Here is a 19,290-nt window from a genome sequence, read left to right on the forward strand (position 1 = left end):
TTCTGCAGCCATGACCCCGGCCTTTGCATGCAAAGTGTGCAAGTGCAGACTTGGGCAAAACAGGTTCTACAGATTACTCTCGGCAAGGTTTGCGTGCACAATAGGATGGACACACCGTATCAGAGCCATCTTCCATCTTCCATGGTAATTAAAGAATTAAACTCAAAAGGCACTGCAAGCTTACTTATTAACTTGTTGAAGATTCATGAAAAGAAGAAGCGGACGATTTCAAGCTGATCCCCGTTTTATCATTAATGGGATGACATATTGTCCCACACCCCATATCCCCCGGATACCTATTCCATAGCTCCTCTAAAAGCGTTGAAGGTTGTACTCATCTCTAAAATCGCTGGTTTTCAGTGGTCAATAAAGCTAGACTCTTATCTATGTGCTGTACATACATACACACGACGCCCACGGTTCAAGAGCACGAATGACACAACCACCATCATGAAATACATTGATAGCTATGGAACGAGAGAAGTGGCTTCGTGGTATCCTTCCTAAATATTAAAAAGTACTCATCATACTCCTTCCAGATATACTTAAGCGCAGAACCGGGGAAGATATGTAATTGCAGGGCGTGGGAGGCAAATTGAAATACACAGATAACTTCCCAGCACGAGGCCAAAGCACATAGTCAAGTATGTCTCGCCACAACTCCAAGAAGATCGTCCCTCAATCTCCGGCGATGAGAAGGTGAAACCACTTGGCTTGATTTGCACTCTAGAAAGCCTGTTACAAGCTTAGTTACGTATCTATATTCTACATCTCTACCATTCTGGAGAACAATGTTAATTGCCGATTTAGCGTTCCCATTTTCTCTCACCACGATACATGGTTTAGACTGAAAGAGCGGCATGATGCCAGGCCTGTTTTGCCATAAGAGCATATCAACATAGAGAAAAATGGCTTCACCATTTAATCATAAGCAGACAATGTCTATACATACGAACAAGCATGGGAAGGTCGAACTTAGGTGGGCGAAATATAATGTATCAACATAATCATTTATTCAACAGTTTCATTCCTGTGCAGAGCCTGCAGAACTATTTAAAGTTACCTACGGTGATATTTGGCATCATAGTCTCATTAACATGGAGCCAAATGCATGCACCTGAGGAACAAAAGAAAATCAAAGGTCAAAAACATGTTTGCGGAAAGGGGGAATATTCGAAACCAACAGAAAATGCCAAACAACGTGCTATCAAGAGAATCAAAAAAAGGGTGGGGACTCGCAGAAACCAGCCAAGGCCACGTCAATGAGAAGACAAACAATTAAAGAGGAAAAAACAACCCAGCCCCGAAAGATTGAACGAAAAAGTACAAAGCTCCTCCTCAGGTTTAGCACCACATTCTACCAAGCTACTCAGGTATCCAGGCCATTATCCCCTATCGTCCCAATAATATCGTTAAGCAAGTGAACGCAACCAAAACAAACCAGCCAAATCAAGCCAAATCAAGCCAGATGAAATCAAACAAACCCAACCCATTCAATCCAAATCCCATATAGCAAACGGGAAAATCCAAGAGCAAAAGGTGGGGGGAAGAGAAAAAAGGCCAACGGCATAACCCAAGACGTCCCCAAAGCAGAAGTGAACATGGAAAATATCCCGCTCCCTGATCACCGCCACAAATCCTGCTTACTTCCCTCCCGTCGATGCATCCACGGCCCACCACCACTGCCGCCACAACCACTGCTACTCTTTGGCCTCTGCTCCTCACCAGGTAACGCAAGGAACCCACCGGCCCCATTACCAACCAACACGCTCCTGCGCGCCTCGTCACCCCACGCCGGACTCAGCTGCGCCCCATGGAAGCTAACAGGGCGCGAGCTACTCCCACGCCGTCGACCGCCACCACCGGGGCCCCCCATGCCAGGCATGTCAAGCGGCTCGTACGCGGTGAAGTTCCACTCCGCCTCTTTAGCCCCCTTGCTATAGACGGACATGGCCTGGTTGAGGCCTTTTATTCCAGCTCCACCAGCTCTACCTTTTCGACCCATCTGCGGGAGTGAGGCGTACATGAGGGTTTCCGGGAACGAGGCGTCGCGGACGTATAGATCCAGCAGGGACGGGAGGGAGCCAGCAAGCAGGGAGGACATGAGGTATTTGTAGTAGTGGGCGGCGTGATTTTCGGATTTGGCTGTGATTTCGTAGTGGAGGAGACGGAGGGAGCGGGACGCGAGAGGGGGGACGTTGTCCTGCACGAAAGCGTCTGAGATGTACTGGGTGACTGAGAGGCTTTGGAGGCGCGGGCTGTTTTCGAGGATGTGGTGCAGGGAGCCGGGGGGAATGCCGGTGTTGGAGAGGGTGAGGTGTTTGAGGGCATGTCTGTTGTTATTGGTGCTGAAGTAGTCGATGAATGCGCGGTAGGTGATACCTGGGGTATCGTGGAGGGTGAGACGTTCGATAGGGGGGAAGGGGCATAGAGATGGGGAGTCCTTGAAGATGAGGCTTTCTAGCTCGCTTAGATCTTCCAGCTTTAGATCTGTCATGCGAGGGAAGTGGCTCAGAACCCGACGGAGAACGTCGATTGAAGTATTTAGGCCGCATAGCTCTAACACCTCGAGATTGGGCCATACTTTTATCTGTGGCCGCGGAGGCTTGTGGCGCTGTTGCCAACCATATATAAATTGGTCTACGTTTGATAATTCATCCTCTTGCTGGATAGCACTGAATGTTTTCTCGGAGCCCCTGGCATATCGCATGCGTCGAATATCGGGACAGCGAGCAATCATTGTTTGCTTGAGGATCATGGTTGACTCATCGTCACAGAAAAACCCGGTGGGCAAGTCGACATATCGTAGGTTGGGTAACATCAGCACTGTCTGTGCCAGAAGTAGCTTACCGGCTTCTCTTGTCATGTATGGCATCCGCAATGAAAGGACCAGCTTTCCAATGCGCTGTGATTCGCGCACTGTTCTGCTGAACAATGTCAAGCGTGTCATGGGTGCGTCTAGTGGTTCTGAATTGTGATCAAGAAAGGAGTTCTTTTTTCTCTTCACGGACAATTCGTACTCGAGGTCGCAATAGTGGACAGCATCGATACGGACATTTTGGTAACTATTAGATGTAGCGGCGCAAGGGAATAGTTAGCGCTGCAAAAAAAAAATAAAAAATAAAAAAAATAAATCACTTAAAATATTGGATATATTATTGATAACTCAATATCATGCAGGAATAGATATGGACTATCACAAACAGCAGATCGTGGGCGGGAGGGTGCCATCTCCTACACACAAGGGCACAATGAGCGAGGTCCCGCATTTCACAGAGCATGCAGCCGTCTTCAGTCATTGACTCCTCGGAGGAATTGTAGGTGTCGTCCAGAGTATGGAGGCAGACATAACCGAAGATCCTAGAGAGGATTTCTGGAGACAGCTCTCGAGTGAAGTCCCTACGCGGGCCGATGTTGGGGGTAGGATATTGTGGATTGTTGTGTTCATAGTGGTTGGCTTTGTTGCTGTATTTCTCATGTATACTGTAGCCATAGTGGTTGACACTCTTTCTTTTGCCTTTAGAGCGGAAATTCTTGAACAGTTTCATAATGCACTTGACCCTTTCCTCTATTGGTGATGTGATACAGACCTTAGGATATCTGTGCGTGTATGTGTATGTGAGTAAAGGATGTGCGAATCGCGACTTGAGTGGGGGGCAGAAGAAGAAAGTGGTGATGTCCAGTAAACATCAAAGCAAATGCCAGCACTAAGTAATAACTAATTAATGCATACACTACATGGAATAGGTACAGTACCTAGGTGTACATGTGCAGATATGTTGAGGGACCACTTGGGGAGGATGATAGAGACTGCAGCTGAAGAAAGTTGGGGCGAAATAGTGGAGTTTGTGTGGTTTAGTTTAACTAAATATCTTTTAGTTTAGTGGGGTTGCTGTTAAACATGGTTTTAACCGTCAACTTGGCACCTGGAGATGGAGTAAAATTTAACTTTGTAGTTTATTTATCTAATTGTTACTTTCATTTATCTTTACTATTTTTTTGAATTAGAACTTGCGGCAGTTTATCTGCTGTCCACTCCTATAAAACTGCTATTTTGTTACACTGATCAAGAGAAAGATGTTCTTGCCCATCATCATGCCCACAAATGAATATCTCCATTATATTCATTAATTTCATGTCTTCCTCTCTCATTAACTCCTGCGTACGGAGTACTCCGTACTTAACCCCTTGGAGCATGTCCTTGGTGATTCCCTCCTCTTCCTCCTCCTGTTGAAAATGTCTGTCGAGGATTTCTCTCTGCAGCTAAATAATCAGCACCTCCTTGTCATTAACAAGCACACACCAATCAATCAGCCTAACAGCCACACTAGAGAACAATTCCAACTTCGACAAGCGCTATTTGTTTCTAAATTATAACTCCCCCTTCAAACTTATCCCCTTATCCCATCATCCATCCTCGGGCCCTTTTTCCTTTGATGTCGAACATGGCCAGTGAATGCCCCAACTTTGTAGTGCCCCAAAATAATGCCCACCCAGCTTGTTTCGGACTTTTGAGACCACTCTGCCGCTCAAGGGCCTCTCCATCCCTTGAGTCCAAATCCCCTGGTTTCAGAGTAGGTAAAGCCCCTGGTACCAGCCATGCTGTTCGATGGCTGGTTGGTGCCTAGTTAGTGAACCATGCCATAATTCCTTCGTGACAGATAATCTTGAAGATGCCATCCCATAAAAAAAAAAAAAAAATCAATGCAAATATTATCAGCCCCATGCACTCTGATTATTTATAACGGATGTGCTTCCATGAATAATGAAAACACTTTTACACAGGTCGAAACTGCACCCGATGCTGAGCTTTCTCGCCATGAATCTTTTGCCATATGTGGTTGAATATCTGAACCCTACAATACCCGAACCTGCTTACAGGGGGCTAATAATATATGTGGCGACTCATAGGCCTTTGGAATATAAAATGATATCTATTGAAGGAACATACAAGCAGTTGCGGAACCAATTATCTACTCACCATTGCCACAGCTACCTTGGGCATTCTGACACAAACTAACGTGCACTCGTCCAGTTCTTCCAAGGGAGGAAAATGCGAATCAAATGTTCCTCAACAAATAGCGGTGACACTTAGGGTTCTCCAACGTTTTTCGTTTCGGTGCGATTATCTATAGCTAATACATGTTCTGGATATGGTACAATAAATGCCGGCGGTTGTCTGTCAGTCCGCTCTGCGAACCACAATGACCCATATTGCGAGGTCGTTGAGTGGGTATACCCTTATGTATTCCGCTTTGAGTGTAGATGAGTAGCGGATTTGTTCTGGAACCGCAAACAGACTCCAGTTTACATATCCACCCTCAACACTAGGTTATCATATACTGACTCAACATCTGCTTACCACATGAATCAACGCAACCCCTCTCACTCCCCAAAGCAGTATCGCTTATCATCCCTAACCGCGTAGAACCTAACCACCCTAGCCTTCTCCTTCTCTTAACCTCAGCACACCAAATAACTACCACACAAAGCTGCATTTCAGTATCTTTACCCCTTAACAAACCCTAGGTTAAAATCTATGCTAGTTCTGGAGACATCAACAATGACTTCTCCCTTTTTAACTTCCAACAGCGTACTGCATGCCGTCCTGGAACTGAGGAACACATCTTATAGTTAGACAGGTATGGAATAACCAACTTTACATTCTTTGCGTAACATAATCGGTTAACTGGAAGGACCTGCATAACTCTTATTCGGGGCTTTTCTTACAGTCCAGAGTTATTATCGGCGTACCGATTGACCAGCCATTTACTTTCAGCTTCATATGTTCGTCCCGGCCTTCCCTGTAGGGCACAGACATGTCTGAGATCCTGAATCGTGCCAGCACATATTCTGCTGGGGTTTTTCTTGGTTGGCTGTTGTCTTTGCGATTGAAACACCCCAGTCTGATAAACGGGACGGTTGTGTTGTAACTTCTGTTGCCTTAGGGCAATTGGTGTGCGGTAGAAAATCGCGATGGGGAAGTTGCTGGAGGGAATGTCTAGTACCGCTGAGACCGTTTCTGCGTTACAAGAATTCATAATCGCAAGTCGCATCTAGGAGCCGAGGGACGCACTAGGAATACTCCTTTATGATTTTAACACCCTTGTGCGGGGTACTCTCATCGTGACCAAATGCCTGGACGTCCATGAATGAAGCTCTTTTCCCTTGTCATGGGTTATGATGAAGGTTCCATAAGAGCAGTGGCAATTTGGAATGTTAATACAATTCTTTAATGCAATAGTACTCCTCGTGGAATCGGTTTGATGGTTCATATGAAGAACAGAGTTTCGGAGTTGTCGTAGCCACTGTGCACCTGCGTAGCAAACTGGCTCTGTAGCTACTAGAGACCAAGGTCCCCGGGGAGGGTTAATAAACTCAACAGCAGCGTCAATTTGTGACCCCGCCCATTCGCTCACTCTGAGGTCACACATCATCGATGAGCATAGAAAAGGGGCCAGAGAGGGTAAATCTATAAGCAACATATCATGTACATGAACAGCATGTAGTGTCAAGACATAAAAGAGGGGGAAAGGAAGTGTTGAAAACATCAGAAGCCCCGGCAAAATGGAATAAATAGTAGATACTGAACAAATGACATCAAGCCAAACAATTTAACCACATCAACTATGAGAATGAAGTAAAGGGGTCAAATATCTATTTTTAAAAAGAAAAGCGACGGTTAGAGGAAGAACTTTCCTGACAGCTGTGCTGTACTGTACATTGATTAACATGAATAAAGACATCTATACAACGAGCCGCGCAGCAGCCACCATAATTTTGAAGTTGAACAGGCAAAGGAATGATGTGAAGGAGAGAGAAGAGAAAAAGGGGTAAAAGACACAGAAGCCGCAAGTTGAACTATGGTATCATCAAACTTAAAAATAAAAAGAAGAAAGAAAATAAGCTTATTTAACCTTTTAAACTTCTCACGTTTTCAGCAAGGTTCGATCCATTGGTTATTCGAAGTGCCAACTTCAGATGGTTCCTTCCTAAATCGGAACCCAACCGCAGTTTTGTTTTCCTTTAAACTTCACGTCATAACTTCAAGATCTCCAAACCATCATCTGATATAGAATGCAATTACAAATCAAGGTGCCTCATGAATAATGTGCGGGCGTATTGCGTCTGCAGATGGCTTATAGAAGCCAAGCAGGGAATTAGGTTGGTTACCAGGACCGTTATCTGGCACTTCGGAGGGTGATGTATTTTCAAGCATGGGAAGCTGGATTGTGGGCTACATCTTGCATCAGCATCCCAAATAATACATATAAATCAATGGCAATCCAGTAGGATCAGCAAGCTTACATCCTCTTTTCTCCACCTGAAAATACCGAGAAATCCGCCGGAACTGGAACCAGAGGCAGGAGCAACATGAGGTCCAGTGCCAGAACCCCTGCTGCCGAAAGAGTTTTTTTTCAAAAAATGATAGAGAAGAGTGGCAAGAACTATTGCTACAATGCCCAGTGGGATGCCAACCCCAAGGCCGACTTTTATACCGATATTTTTATTACTCTTGGTTTCTGCAACAGGTGGATCAGATGTTTTTGCCCCAGGGGACCCGGTGACGACGGCGGGGGGCGAGGTAGAAGACGTGGAGGAAGACGCGGTGGTGGTGGCGGGCCGTGTGGCGCCGAGTGGGGTGAAGAGAGACGTGGATCCGATGGCTGTGTTGAGGGAGACGGGAGACCCCACGAGTTCTGAGAATGCGGGGAGGAAGTCGAGGATTTTTTGCGTATTGTTGTTGGTATCACAACTGCAATTGGGACCATCATTGCAACAATATGTATCATTACCGCATCGCTTGACGGAGTTGTGGATGTGGTCGCCTGTTTTTTTCAGGAGGAGATATCAATCTACTTGTTTGGTATGGGGAACTATGGCATCGAGAAGGATAAGAGAGGCAGTACGGACGGAAGAAGCAGTAAGACGGACAGGCGGGACTATTCCACGACTTATCCGTACAACTACCTATGACATAATACGACCCGTCATAGAAAGCACACATGTTGTTCGTGGCGCAAACATAGGTGCTTCCGCCGCAGCAGGAAGATTCGGGATTCTGCGGAAAACACGGGGCATCGTTTTCTTCGACTTCGCCGTTTGGTAGGTAGCATTTCCGCTCAGCATGAGAGGGGGAGGAGAGGATTAGAGGGGAGAGAAAAGCAGCCAGCAAGGTCTGGCGAAGTTTCAAGGGAGAAAACAGGAGGAAGGCGTGTTTCATTCTGGTCGGATGAATAGAAAGCGATCTTAGATTGTTGATAGCAGACAGTGTGGAGTGGCGCGGCTCCGGTTATCACAACAAGAGACACAAAGCTACGCTGTAATGGGCGCATGCAGAAGGATGAGTGAGATCTATAGAACGGAACTCGGGGGTCGGAAGGGGGCCGTGAAAATTTATAGTGATATATACAGAAAGGCGAAAACAGAGAAGACAGAGAAAACAGACCAGAAACAGGGCTGGGGATCGAAGAAAAATTCAGAAATTTAAGAGTTGGAAAAGCTGACAGAAAGAGAGGTTACCAGCAACAGGAGAGATTACTTGAATTAAGGAAGGAACTGAATAATAGTAATAAAGAGCGAAGGCCGAAATAACTAGGGATTTAAATAATAAAAGAAACCAGAGAAATCCCATCCCAATATCAATCCCTTTTGAGCTAGACAGATGCAAACATTGGGAAAGCTAGCAGGGGAATTTATAAATGTAGCCTAACGACCGCAAGAGCGGTTTCAAGAGGAGATGGATGTCACCTAACTTGTAATTAAAATAAATATACTCATCGAGGTCAATTGGCTAAATACTACGTAATTATTATCTAACTACCATAAAACTAACTACTCCGTAGTTAATTGCTCCTTATGTATATAATTTATCTACGGCGCACGACAACCATGATTTTCTCCTGCTTGATCCAGCCTTCACACGTCCTCGCCTCTGGGAGCACCACCCATTCGATTCTAATTTATAAAACCCATCCAGCCACCACTAATTGTCATGACGTTAAAATAATGCGCATTAGCTGTGCATTGGTGTATGCCCTTCTGGATTCCCTGTTGCCAAAAATACCCCATATGCACTCCAGAAGAAACACTCCAATAACTTATATAACATAGGAGAGCCGCAGATGGCCCCACTGAATAAACTTTAGCAAGAGTCGCGATTTCATGTAATTCTACGTGGCTATTGGTTGGGTGGATTTGCGATCCTTGAGTTCAACCTTCATGGAATGGTCCAGGATGCCAGATGGAATGGAAATCTAAAACCAACCATCCCCGATCCGACAGACAGACATGGCGGAGAGGAAACATTTCAAGATCGACTTTCGAGAGTTGAGAGCTCTAGAATTAAGTGCATATCTCTAGGGGCCAGTGAGGATGGTAGACATAGTGTTATACCATTTAGTGCAGATAAAGTATGCGTAATGCGTTGGCGATGTATCAGCTATGATAGACTCCGCCCAGATGAATAACTGCTAAGAAAATATCTAGGTTGGAGAGAAGATTCAAAGAGGTACCAAGAATGTGGAATGGCCATGATGCGAACAATAACTACCATCCGTAGCTACACGACGTACAACCATATAATTTGACACTTCGCAACAACCTTCGAACCAACTAAATATTCCAAGTTTGCAATTTACAGCCGAAGAAGAAGAAGAAGAAGAAGAAGAAGAAGAAGAAGAAGAAGTAAAGGGGTTTGTTTAAAAATAGAACACAGAAGAGACTTGGGCATTATCATTACTACATTTGACACCATCCCCGTAACAGGCCTGCTAGCTTGCCCTGCCCCCTTCAAAAATCTACTGGAGCCTCTTCTCATATGGTCAAAACACTCACAGAGTAACATATATAACTAAACTATCTACTAGCTAGCGTGAATCAGCTGTAATCTACCTGGTATACCTAGTTAGTTAGTCGAAGCCAACAAGGAGTCCCGCACTGCGTATAAGCAGAGGACATATTTCGTTCATATGTGCATGTGCATGTGCACGCAGAGATACCTCTGACGTTGCTGGCTGAATCGGGTTTCGGCATGCCCCAAGGTTGGCGGCAATCAGCCCGATCCACAGCGTTTCCCTCGGGGCAGCAGCCTTAGTTGACTAGAGCCTGGAACAGCCCGTGAAGTTGAACTGTGGAATGAAAGAGTTTTATTCTTTTTTTTTTTTTTTTTTTTTTTTTTTTTGTTTTGTTTTGTTTTGGTCGGATTGGGGTTGCCCAGGAGAATGACGGCGGCGATATGGCAATATACCTAAGCGGGCGTGTGTGGGAGTAGTTATCTGTGGCAGCATATCTTCGGTAGGAGTTTTGTCCCGGCGAGTACACTTGTTCCTGTGAAGAGCATGGGATCTGTTTTTGGTTGGGATAAGGGCGGGTATGAACGTTGAGCTGAGGGGGAAGAGCCAGGAGATTGAGGAGGATATGAAGAAGTAGATAGGGATGGGGATGGGGATGGGAAGTAGATACCCGGTCTTGAAGTGGAGATAAGGCTAAGAGGAGTTTGACGAAGAGGTAGGATCGGTTGGCTAGGTGAGGTGAATGGAGGACATTATGACAGAGGTGGATTGTGGATTAGCTATAACTGTAGACAACGTTCCGGTTGCTGCCGTAATTTTCCAGGGATAGACTATGAAGCTACGCTTAATTCATTCATACATAAATGGATTGATCAATGATTGCGCTCGATATTCACCCCTGCTTAGAAAGCACCCGCTACATAGTGATTACCGTGTGGGGACCTGGGGCATGTTCTGCGTTACATTCCGTAAAAGAAAAATTATGGGTCTCCGTGTGCTAGATTCCGTAGTCAGCTACTCTTTCTCTTGCCAGATTTCACTCCCTTCGGTAGCTTCTGTCCACTTCGGTAGGCTTGAGTCACTTGGCATCAGAGGAATCAGGGGAAGAATCATCAAATCCCCTTAGGTGAGAAGTCTACGGGTTCCCTCTCCCAACCCGGTAATCTGGCAACAAATTCACGTGATGGCCCTGACCCTAACGGAACCTGTAATTTGCTGACTAATCCTTCTCAGCCAATCACATTTCCTCGAATCTCGGCTACCACTAGCGCCGTCCTGCCTGCGCCATAAATACCTCCGTCGCCCGCCAAACCTTTTCTACTCTTCTCTTTTCCTTCTTTTCTTCCCCATCCAAGTGCACGGGTTTTACGTTACCAGTGAAGGTTCGCCTGAGGCAACGTTTTTGCTAGTTGAAAACTACAACTACTGACCGCTCCATGTTGGTCTTCGGATCGGCTGGGAATTTTTGAAACAATTTATGATTCAACCACTGCTGGAGACATGTCTTGTGTGTCTTCGGCTGAAATGGTGGATTTCACTCTTACGATGGCTTGATGATTTTAAACGTCAGTCGCTGTTGTATATACTATCTTATCTGAAGCTTTTTTCGCGTCTTGTTTACGCGGCTTGGATAGGGTTTGTTGATCTTCTTTTCACTATGGATGTCCCCTTGAGGGATGCGATGGAGAAGAGATGATTTGTGGTGAGCTCCTGGGGGCACCTTACCAACACGGCACCGAGCTGACCTTGGAGGACAAACTCGGATAATCAAAGTGCGGTATATGATTTGGTTTGACAAGCGAGGCTTTTCGTTGTCATGTCTTTCATGTCTACTTGTAATATCTCAAGAAGGGTGCAACGCACATAATAGTTCTGAGTTCCCGTTTATTCGATGAAGGACGGCCTCCTGGAAGATACAGAACTTGCTTCAGCAGATGCTGTATGGTACTTTGATATATGTGCTGACTTATACTCTTTGTCCGTCACTACGAGGAACTGATTCCTCTTATCACTAGGCGCCCTGTGCAGAGTTCCCGTCTGCCGCTTCGAAGTGCTTTATATGCGTCTAGGCCCTTCCCAGGTGTAGAGATACACGTTCTAGAAACCTTTTTTCGCTCACAGAGAATCGAATTGGTGTGATAATTGAAGGATCGAACCCCGAGAAATATATTGAAAGGCGGGCAAGGCTAAAACGGGTAGGAGTCCAGCCTTGGGAAGTTAAGACAAAGAGGGTATGTGGAACCAAATGGGGTTTTAGGACGCAACAATCAGAACAGGATACCTCCTGTAGGGTATGAAATTGTGAAGCAGAACTGACGGCAAAGAACATGTGCGCCAAGATGTTGGTGGGCCTTCAGAGGCCTCCAGCGGGTAGTACCCGGAAGACAACGAAACGGGTTGGGGGGGAAGGAATTAACCCCTACATACATAAAAAATTACACTCATAAATCAATAACACCACTAATGAGAGACCTCGCAAAACGGAAAGAGAAACATAAAATCCCACCAAGTATGTCGAAGCACATTCACTGTAACCAGGGCCTACAGGATCGAATCAAAAAGGCAGACAGCCCCATTCTTCAACCCCTATCAATAACCGGTACAGGTATAGGCAGCTTTCCCCCAACCCCCTTCCCAACCTCCCCAACTTCAACCTCTCTCAACAAACTCCCCTCCACAAACTGGCTATCCTGGGAGATATCCAGCATCGGCTTCGAAAAATTGTTCCTGTCGCCCGTCGCCACACCATGGCCAACAGCCGGCGTGTGGCCATGCGAGGTACTGATAGACCGCGCCAATAAACCCGTGGGTGAGAAAAGGGGCTCCTGGCCTTGACTGTTCGGTTGTGTCGGGGAGGTCTCCGACAACAACGGCACAGGCGGGAAGGAGGAGTCGTGGTTATTAACCGAAGTGGCTCGTTGGCGGTAGCGGACACTAGTGCTGCGGGCCGTTGAGGAGCGGGCACCGGCGCCAACACCACCACTGCGACTAAATGACGACAGATGGGGAATGTCGGGCGAGGTACTGTGAGATTGAGAGAGTGAGGATGTGAGCGATGCTGTCGGTTTGCGCCAAGTGGTTGCGCTGGGGATGACGATTGCGCCTGGGAGTAACTCGGGGCTCGTGGCGGCCTCAACGAGGGGTTGGCCTGGGTCTGTGGCAACGCCACGGCCCTTTCGCGCGTGATGGACCGGCTCTTGGTATGTGGGAGTCAGGTCGACGAGGGGTTTGGGTTTCTGCTTGATGAACTTGGATCTGTTGAAGGAGGCGCTTATGCTGCCATTGGGGCTGGTGGGAATCGATTGGGCCGCGTAATCGCGACTGCTGCGGCGGCTTGAAGTGGGGGAATTGGGAGGTTCAGCGGCCAGGGTGCCTAGGAGTCCGTGGCCGGTGAAGGGCAGCGGGGGAGCTTCCTTTTCGCGGTCCTCAAGGGCTTTTTTGCGCTGGGAGTATGATTTGCCTAGTAGGCCTGTAGAAGTGAAAGGTTCGGCATCGGATTCGCTGATAGGCTCCTTAGTAGATTTGTTGGAGGATGAGAATAGCTGAGGGCGTCTTGAGCGAGTACGGAGGGAAGAACATTTGGCTATGGATACTGCTTTGGTAAAGGAATCCTTACTTACTGAGTCGCTTTCGCTAGACTCATACTTGCATGACGGAGGGTCCAGGTCTAGGAGCGGTTGAAACGTTCCAATGGAAGAATCCGAATTCCGAATATTGTTTGACCCATTTGGTATATTTCCGGATTGAGGAGATCTTGTACTTGGACTCAACGCTTGTTTCTCCTTCGTATCTCCCTCACCCATAACATTAACAAGATACCAGCTCCGCCACTGCTGCACAGCCTGATACCACCTAATCGCTGCCTGCTCATCATCCGTGGCAAAGTAGTGCACGAAATTCTCCGTGGTCAAAAACACGCTCAATTTCTGCTGACTTTTGATTGCGAAACATATCTTTTTCGGGACCTTAACACGTTTCGCGGTCTCCCGTGAGGAGAGTGAGTAAATGTCAAAGTCAGACAGGTGGCAGATATTCACAGATTCCCCTCCTTGTTTCTTCGCAATAACAACCTGACCATCTGCTCGCAGAGTAACCCAGCGTTTATACCACTTACCCGGGCGTTGGGAGTGGTAGAAATGGAATACAGATTCTGACGGTTGCTTACGAGGTGCTGATTTAACATCCAACCCCTCCCTTTCGCGCCTATCCGGTAGCCGTGACACTATCAAGTGGTTCTGCGAATCGGTGTCCCATGAATTCATGACGTCACGAGCGTGCTCGTATTTTCGTAATGGCCTCTCCAGGCCCAACTGCTTAAACGATTCTAAAAGGATACACGACTGTGGTTCGATGTTTTCCGGGAGACAGTTTGCTGCTGAATATAAAAGATCTTGTATCTGGGTATTGGGAGTTACTGGAAGGGAGATGGAAGAGTCGTTGCAGGTCACGAGGACCTTTCTTTCCCCAGCGTTCACGGCAGATACAGGCGCGTCGTTGCCAGAAGTCACTTTGACTTCCTCAGGGCGAATAAGCCGAGGGGAGGAGATCAGTGTTTTTAGTTTATCGCGATGATTATTATTATGATTATGATTATCGCTGTTGTTGTTTAACTTCGAGTGTGAAGTAGGATCCAAAAACATCATCCTCGACAGGAACCCACTGGTCTTCCCTTTCCCTGATTGTTGCTTTGGTTTGGGGCAGTGGTGTTTCGCCGCGGCCCTCTCGTTCGCAGCGAGTTCATCACTCGTGATGCGTTGGACATGGTCCTGATCACCCTGGATTCTTGGTTCTACAACAGTGCGTAGCCTGCTCGGCTTGGTTGGGGTATTATGTGATTTATTTGTTGCGAGTACTTTCGAGCGCTGGACATCGATACTCGTATGGGGTGGACGGGGTCGAGAATCTTCCATGCTGGATACACTACTGTTCCTCTCTTGGGGTAAATATTCTGTGGATGAGTTTGCATTTTCCACGCCGCTGTCCATCGATCTCGCACTCCACGAGTCATTTTTGATACTCTGATTCGGAGGTTGCACAGGCCCCTGAGGATAAGGGGAGAAGGAGGAATGCACAGTGTCTGAGTGGTGCTGGTGCCGCGTGGATCCTGCATCCTCTTTCGAGGTGAGCTCGTTCGGTCTCGTTTCGTGAATGTCTTGCAGGAAAGCCCCCTGCGTATGTTGACCTTTTGGTAATGTCACTTCTGCAGGAAGCGGAGGAGGTGGAGGCACAGAATTGGCAGCCTTCGTTGCACCAGGTTTCGCATGTCGGTATCTTGACATACTTCGCTTGATAGATTCACTCCGTGTCTTGGGGACCGAGGACGGAGGACTACTCTGAGCATTTACAGACAAAGGGGGTGGACTCGAGGGATCTGGGAAGGATTGCGCTGCCGCATGCTGGATCACGTTTGCCTCAGCGGCGTTCCTGACAGACCGATATCTAGAAAATTTAAGTGCTGTTTTGGGTTGGGGTTGTGTTTGTGTCATTGTGGGCGCAGTTAAAGTCAACAAGGCACTTGGATAATGTAGTTTTCAAATGTGGTCACCAATTCTTTTGCTTGTGTTTCATAAGGTGTCCATCGTATCGCACTCCCTGCCTCTGAAAATGTTAAGAATCTTCCCCGGATGGCCTTGGACGTATATTTCCGTGTGTTGTACTGCCAGGTCCCCCCGAGTCTCGCATTGGTCGCACAGCAGTCGCCAAGGCGACCTGATTTCAAGACAAATTGCCAAATTCCTGTGGCAAATATAAAAGACGAGCTGCGGACGCGAGCTATCACCTACGAGATATCGGACAGCAGTGGGATATCAATTGGACTGGAAAAGAAGGATGCTGCTCGTGTGGCGGGGAGAGCAGAGCGGCAGGCGGTGGTGCGTTGGTGCGCCACAGGGCGGGGGATTGCAAAATGAAGAGGCAAAAATGAGCTGGCAGAGGGATCGCCCAGACTATCTCTCTCGATCTTAGGCGGATTTAGAAGACGGATCTGGCGTTGGCGATCGCGGCTGCGGAACGTGAGGATTGGAAGGTAAATGTGCTAGCCAATGTAGCCAGACCCATTGGGCGGCTCGAAGGTGGAACGGCGTCGATCGGGAGAATCGCGACGGCGCAATTGGCCAGTTCAAAAGAAATAAGTTGAAAAAAAGAAACAAAAAAATAACACGGTTGTGAAGGATTCTTCTGGCTCTGCAGAATTGCAGACAGGATACCAGACAGCAAACACTAGCGCAAGAGAGTGCTTGTTCTAACAGCCAAAAAAGACAGAGGATATTAAAAGGGGGGAAAGGCCTCTTTTTTTTTTTGGATTTTTCTGTTGCACTATTTAACTACTGATGGAAGAGGAAAAGCGATGGCAGGGTTGTTGAGATGTTTTTAATCTTATGATTAATCAATCAATGTCCGTATCTAACAATAGCAATTAAAATAAATCCCTTCGCTAAACAGTGCAGGGGATCCTTATTTTTCCATTTTTCCAATTTTCCCCCGAATGGGGTTGGTTTCGAATATACGCTGCTGCGTATAAAAGAAAACTCCCCACTCGTTTCAGATTTGTTATTCCTTTATTTCCTCTTAAATGACGTTGTGCGTTTGATATCCTCTGGCTCGGAACGTGGCGATTTCATGTTTACTTAATTACTTAATATTTACAACTTGCTTTTTATCTATTTCTTCCACGTCAAACCAGATCGCCCAGAAAACAAGCTTGACAGCGGCAGAGCCCTACGTCCAACCCCAGTCATTAAACGGGCGAATTAAGCTGGGGAAATGCGACAAGGATAGCCTCCAGCAAGAGTAGCATTTTCTTGACTCCGGAAGCATGGGAGCTTATTCTCCTTTTTGCTAATTGTCCCAACCAATCAACATTCACAAAAACCTGTTCCTTGACGTCAGAATTGCGATGGAGACAGCCAACCTGCCCATTAGCAACCCGGAAGTTGGGTTAATGCATCATGCTTGCATCTCAGATCTTCTCGACAAGCGCAATATCTTGCTGAATGGGCGCAAAGTTGGCTAAACAGCCGAATAGACGGGATTGCCTAGTGTAGTTCTCATAACTATAGAACGAGCTATCTCGTTCTCGGTTTTGGTCAGATATCATGGCTATAACCCCTTTCTTGACAGCTGTTCACTTTGTTCGGTTTCTGCACCTTCGGAGTCATTATTAACATCCTTTTAAATATCTATCTAGCATATCCCGTCATACTTCCGTATATGCTGCACGTTTCCGATAATTCTCCTGTGCCAGCGTCAATCCCTGACATCTGCGACCTGCCTCCCTTCCACCGCGTCAGAAATGGGAATCAAGGGTGCAAGAACTGGCAGACCCCCTTCGTGCCATGACAGAATTCCTGAGATATCATTCTACCCTAATGTCCGAGGAATAATCCGATGAGCATGTTTTTATTCCAAGGTAGCTTTGCTACCTTGTCTTCTCCGGCATGTAGGAGGTTTGACAGGGCATCAATTTTACATGTGCGGCGCTGAACATCAATGTCATTTAGTAGTTAATATCTCTAACTACCGGTGTTGTAGCTAATCATTAATTTAGGAGCTAGATTCGTTGTTTTTCATGCTTTTGGATAACTCCTTGCAAATCTCCTGTCCCTGCCCCTTATTTCGTTAATATCTACTGGTCGTAAATAGCCAAAGCCAACCTGGAGCCTCAATTGATATTCCACTTACTTACCTTCTCTTAGTGCCGGAACGCACGAAGCTCCCTCCTCCTAAATCAGTAGGTCAGTAGTATACACACACACCCTGTCCGGCTTCACCATAAATGGGGGACAAATTTGCAACTCACCACCAGGCAATGAACGACTGCGTTTCAACCCCAATTCCAATCCTTTGCAGCTCCCTCGTCGACAAATGCGTATCATACGGCCTCTGCACCTCCCCCGGCTTCGGCCCCTCCTTCACCGGTATCATCCCAGGTAACGGCAAGCCCAATATCTCCGCCAGCTTCTGGCAAATTTCATACTTAGTCATCCGATCCTCTGACGAAAACTGCAGGATCCTAGGAAGCGCCTTGATGTCCTCCTCGTCACCAAGATACTTCACAGCGATATCATGGCATACCCTGCCTACATCTGCCGTATGCGTCGGGTATCTTATCGCCCAATCATCCATCTTAATCCCGGCATTCACATCCTGTGCCTTCCACACCGCATCGACAAGAACATTCACCGCGCTCTCGCTATTCTGCTTTGTTGGCCCATACAGCACGGGAACACGTAGGACCACGCCAAGCCCCGACTGTCTTGTCTCCTCTAACACTGCAATCTCGCCATCTCGCTTCGTCTCACCGTAGATGTTTGGTGGTTCGGTCTTCGCGGAGACTTCATATGGTGCTTCATCTGGTTTGCCGGGGAATACGTAGTCTGTCGAGATGTAGATAAGTAGGATGGATCGGGCAGAGGTTTCTCTAACGAGGGACTTGGTGGCGGCTACGTTTATTTTGCGGGCTGCGTCTTGGTCTAAGTCGCATTTATCTGGAAAGCGGTTGGCGGCGCCTGGAAGGTTGGGCATAAGATAAGAGGAATTAGATTTGCGTTCAGGTAAAAGCACATTGGGCGTAATTTTGAAAATAAGAATTTTCCAGAATTGGGCTTATATATGAGAAATAATCAAACTCACAATGCACGACAACCTGTGGCCTTCATTACCACGCACGTACGCATTCATCATCACCATCAGCATATCAAAACAGCCCGTCCCTTCTCTCCCCATTGCACTTCACATTGAAGATGAATATAGAAAATACTCACTTCGTCCGATCCAGTAATACTACAATCTCACTTTCATCTAACAAGTCTGCCTTGATAATCTCGGCATCTGTATCTGTAGCCGCGGTTCCAGGCCCCGCTCTTGAGAAACCTTGTCCGATGGTTTTCCAATTGAGGTTGTCTCGCTCAAAGGCGTTGAGGACCTGGCGCCCGAGAAGACCCGTGGCACCTGTAATAAGGACTGTTCGTGACATATTCTTTTCTTGGTTTGTTTGGGGTGTGTGTGAGGGTTAAGAGAATAACTTTGTGTCTGGTTGGTTGAGGGGTCGATTTGTGGGTGGTTGCAGGTTTTGGTGAACTTTAAACTCTTACTTGGTAAGGGCGTAAGTAACTACTGCTCAGGCAAATCTCAACGTTTTATTTTAATACATGAAACATGGGGGGTTACAGTTGATCATGGTTTTAAAAACTTTTTTGAATTGGTTTTGCAAATTGAGCCCACTCCTTTAGAGACATGGTTAACTTCATTTAAAGAAACACAGTCTAAATAATAGTTAACTAACTACTCTCCACATGGACCAACACATATTGCTAGTATGTATCTATTCAATCTCGCCGCCCTCAACTCCAGTGTTAGGAACTAAAATTAGGGTTAATTAAGGGTAAGGACCTGAGAAACATGATAAAATCACTGCCATCAAGGGCATATAGAGAGATGTAGTTTTAATGAGGTGCTGGAATCTTATTCAACTTTTAAAAACCACATTCCACTGCAC

At 46.7% G+C, this 19,290-nt stretch overlaps 6 protein-coding genes across 6 annotated transcripts; 1 reads left to right on the plus strand and 5 right to left on the minus strand.

The window, feature by feature from the left end:
- Positions 1 to 1,624: 1,624 nt before the first annotated feature.
- Positions 1,625 to 3,548, minus strand: PAAG_07816 (F-box domain-containing protein; the record flags this gene model as incomplete). Its single annotated transcript, XM_015846342.1, has 2 exons — positions 1,625 to 3,065; positions 3,205 to 3,548. 2 exons carry the CDS (start codon positions 3,546 to 3,548, stop codon positions 1,625 to 1,627), a joined length of 1,785 nt encoding a protein of 594 aa, XP_015700736.1.
- A 2,178-nt stretch (positions 3,549 to 5,726) lies between these two features.
- Positions 5,727 to 6,150, minus strand: PAAG_07817 (hypothetical protein; the record flags this gene model as incomplete). The annotated part of the gene is made up of 2 exons (XM_015846343.1): positions 5,727 to 6,022; positions 6,105 to 6,150. 2 exons carry the CDS (start codon positions 6,148 to 6,150, stop codon positions 5,727 to 5,729), a joined length of 342 nt encoding a protein of 113 aa, XP_015700737.1.
- A 940-nt stretch (positions 6,151 to 7,090) lies between these two features.
- PAAG_07818 (hypothetical protein) lies at positions 7,091 to 8,224 on the minus strand (the record flags this gene model as incomplete). Its single annotated transcript, XM_002790473.1, has 3 exons — positions 7,091 to 7,237; positions 7,309 to 7,829; positions 7,936 to 8,224. 3 exons carry the CDS (start codon positions 8,222 to 8,224, stop codon positions 7,091 to 7,093), a joined length of 957 nt encoding a protein of 318 aa, XP_002790519.1.
- Positions 8,225 to 12,373: 4,149 nt separating this feature from the next.
- Positions 12,374 to 15,280, minus strand: PAAG_07819 (hypothetical protein; the record flags this gene model as incomplete). The annotated part of the gene is made up of 1 exon (XM_002790474.1): positions 12,374 to 15,280. One exon carries the CDS (start codon positions 15,278 to 15,280, stop codon positions 12,374 to 12,376), a length of 2,907 nt encoding a protein of 968 aa, XP_002790520.1.
- A 138-nt stretch (positions 15,281 to 15,418) lies between these two features.
- Positions 15,419 to 15,809, plus strand: PAAG_07820 (hypothetical protein; the record flags this gene model as incomplete). Its single annotated transcript, XM_002790475.2, has 2 exons — positions 15,419 to 15,664; positions 15,759 to 15,809. 2 exons carry the CDS (start codon positions 15,419 to 15,421, stop codon positions 15,807 to 15,809), a joined length of 297 nt encoding a protein of 98 aa, XP_002790521.2.
- Positions 15,810 to 17,484: 1,675 nt separating this feature from the next.
- On the minus strand, positions 17,485 to 18,768 carry PAAG_07821 (NAD dependent epimerase/dehydratase family protein; the record flags this gene model as incomplete). The annotated part of the gene is made up of 4 exons (XM_002790476.2): positions 17,485 to 17,515; positions 17,593 to 18,301; positions 18,426 to 18,445; positions 18,557 to 18,768. 4 exons carry the CDS (start codon positions 18,766 to 18,768, stop codon positions 17,485 to 17,487), a joined length of 972 nt encoding a protein of 323 aa, XP_002790522.1.
- Between the last annotated feature and the right edge of the window lie 522 nt (positions 18,769 to 19,290).

Source organism: Paracoccidioides lutzii (genome assembly GCF_000150705.2).
Source record: "Paracoccidioides lutzii Pb01 unplaced genomic scaffold supercont2.25, whole genome shotgun sequence".
Taxonomy (NCBI): domain Eukaryota; kingdom Fungi; phylum Ascomycota; class Eurotiomycetes; order Onygenales; family Ajellomycetaceae; genus Paracoccidioides; species Paracoccidioides lutzii.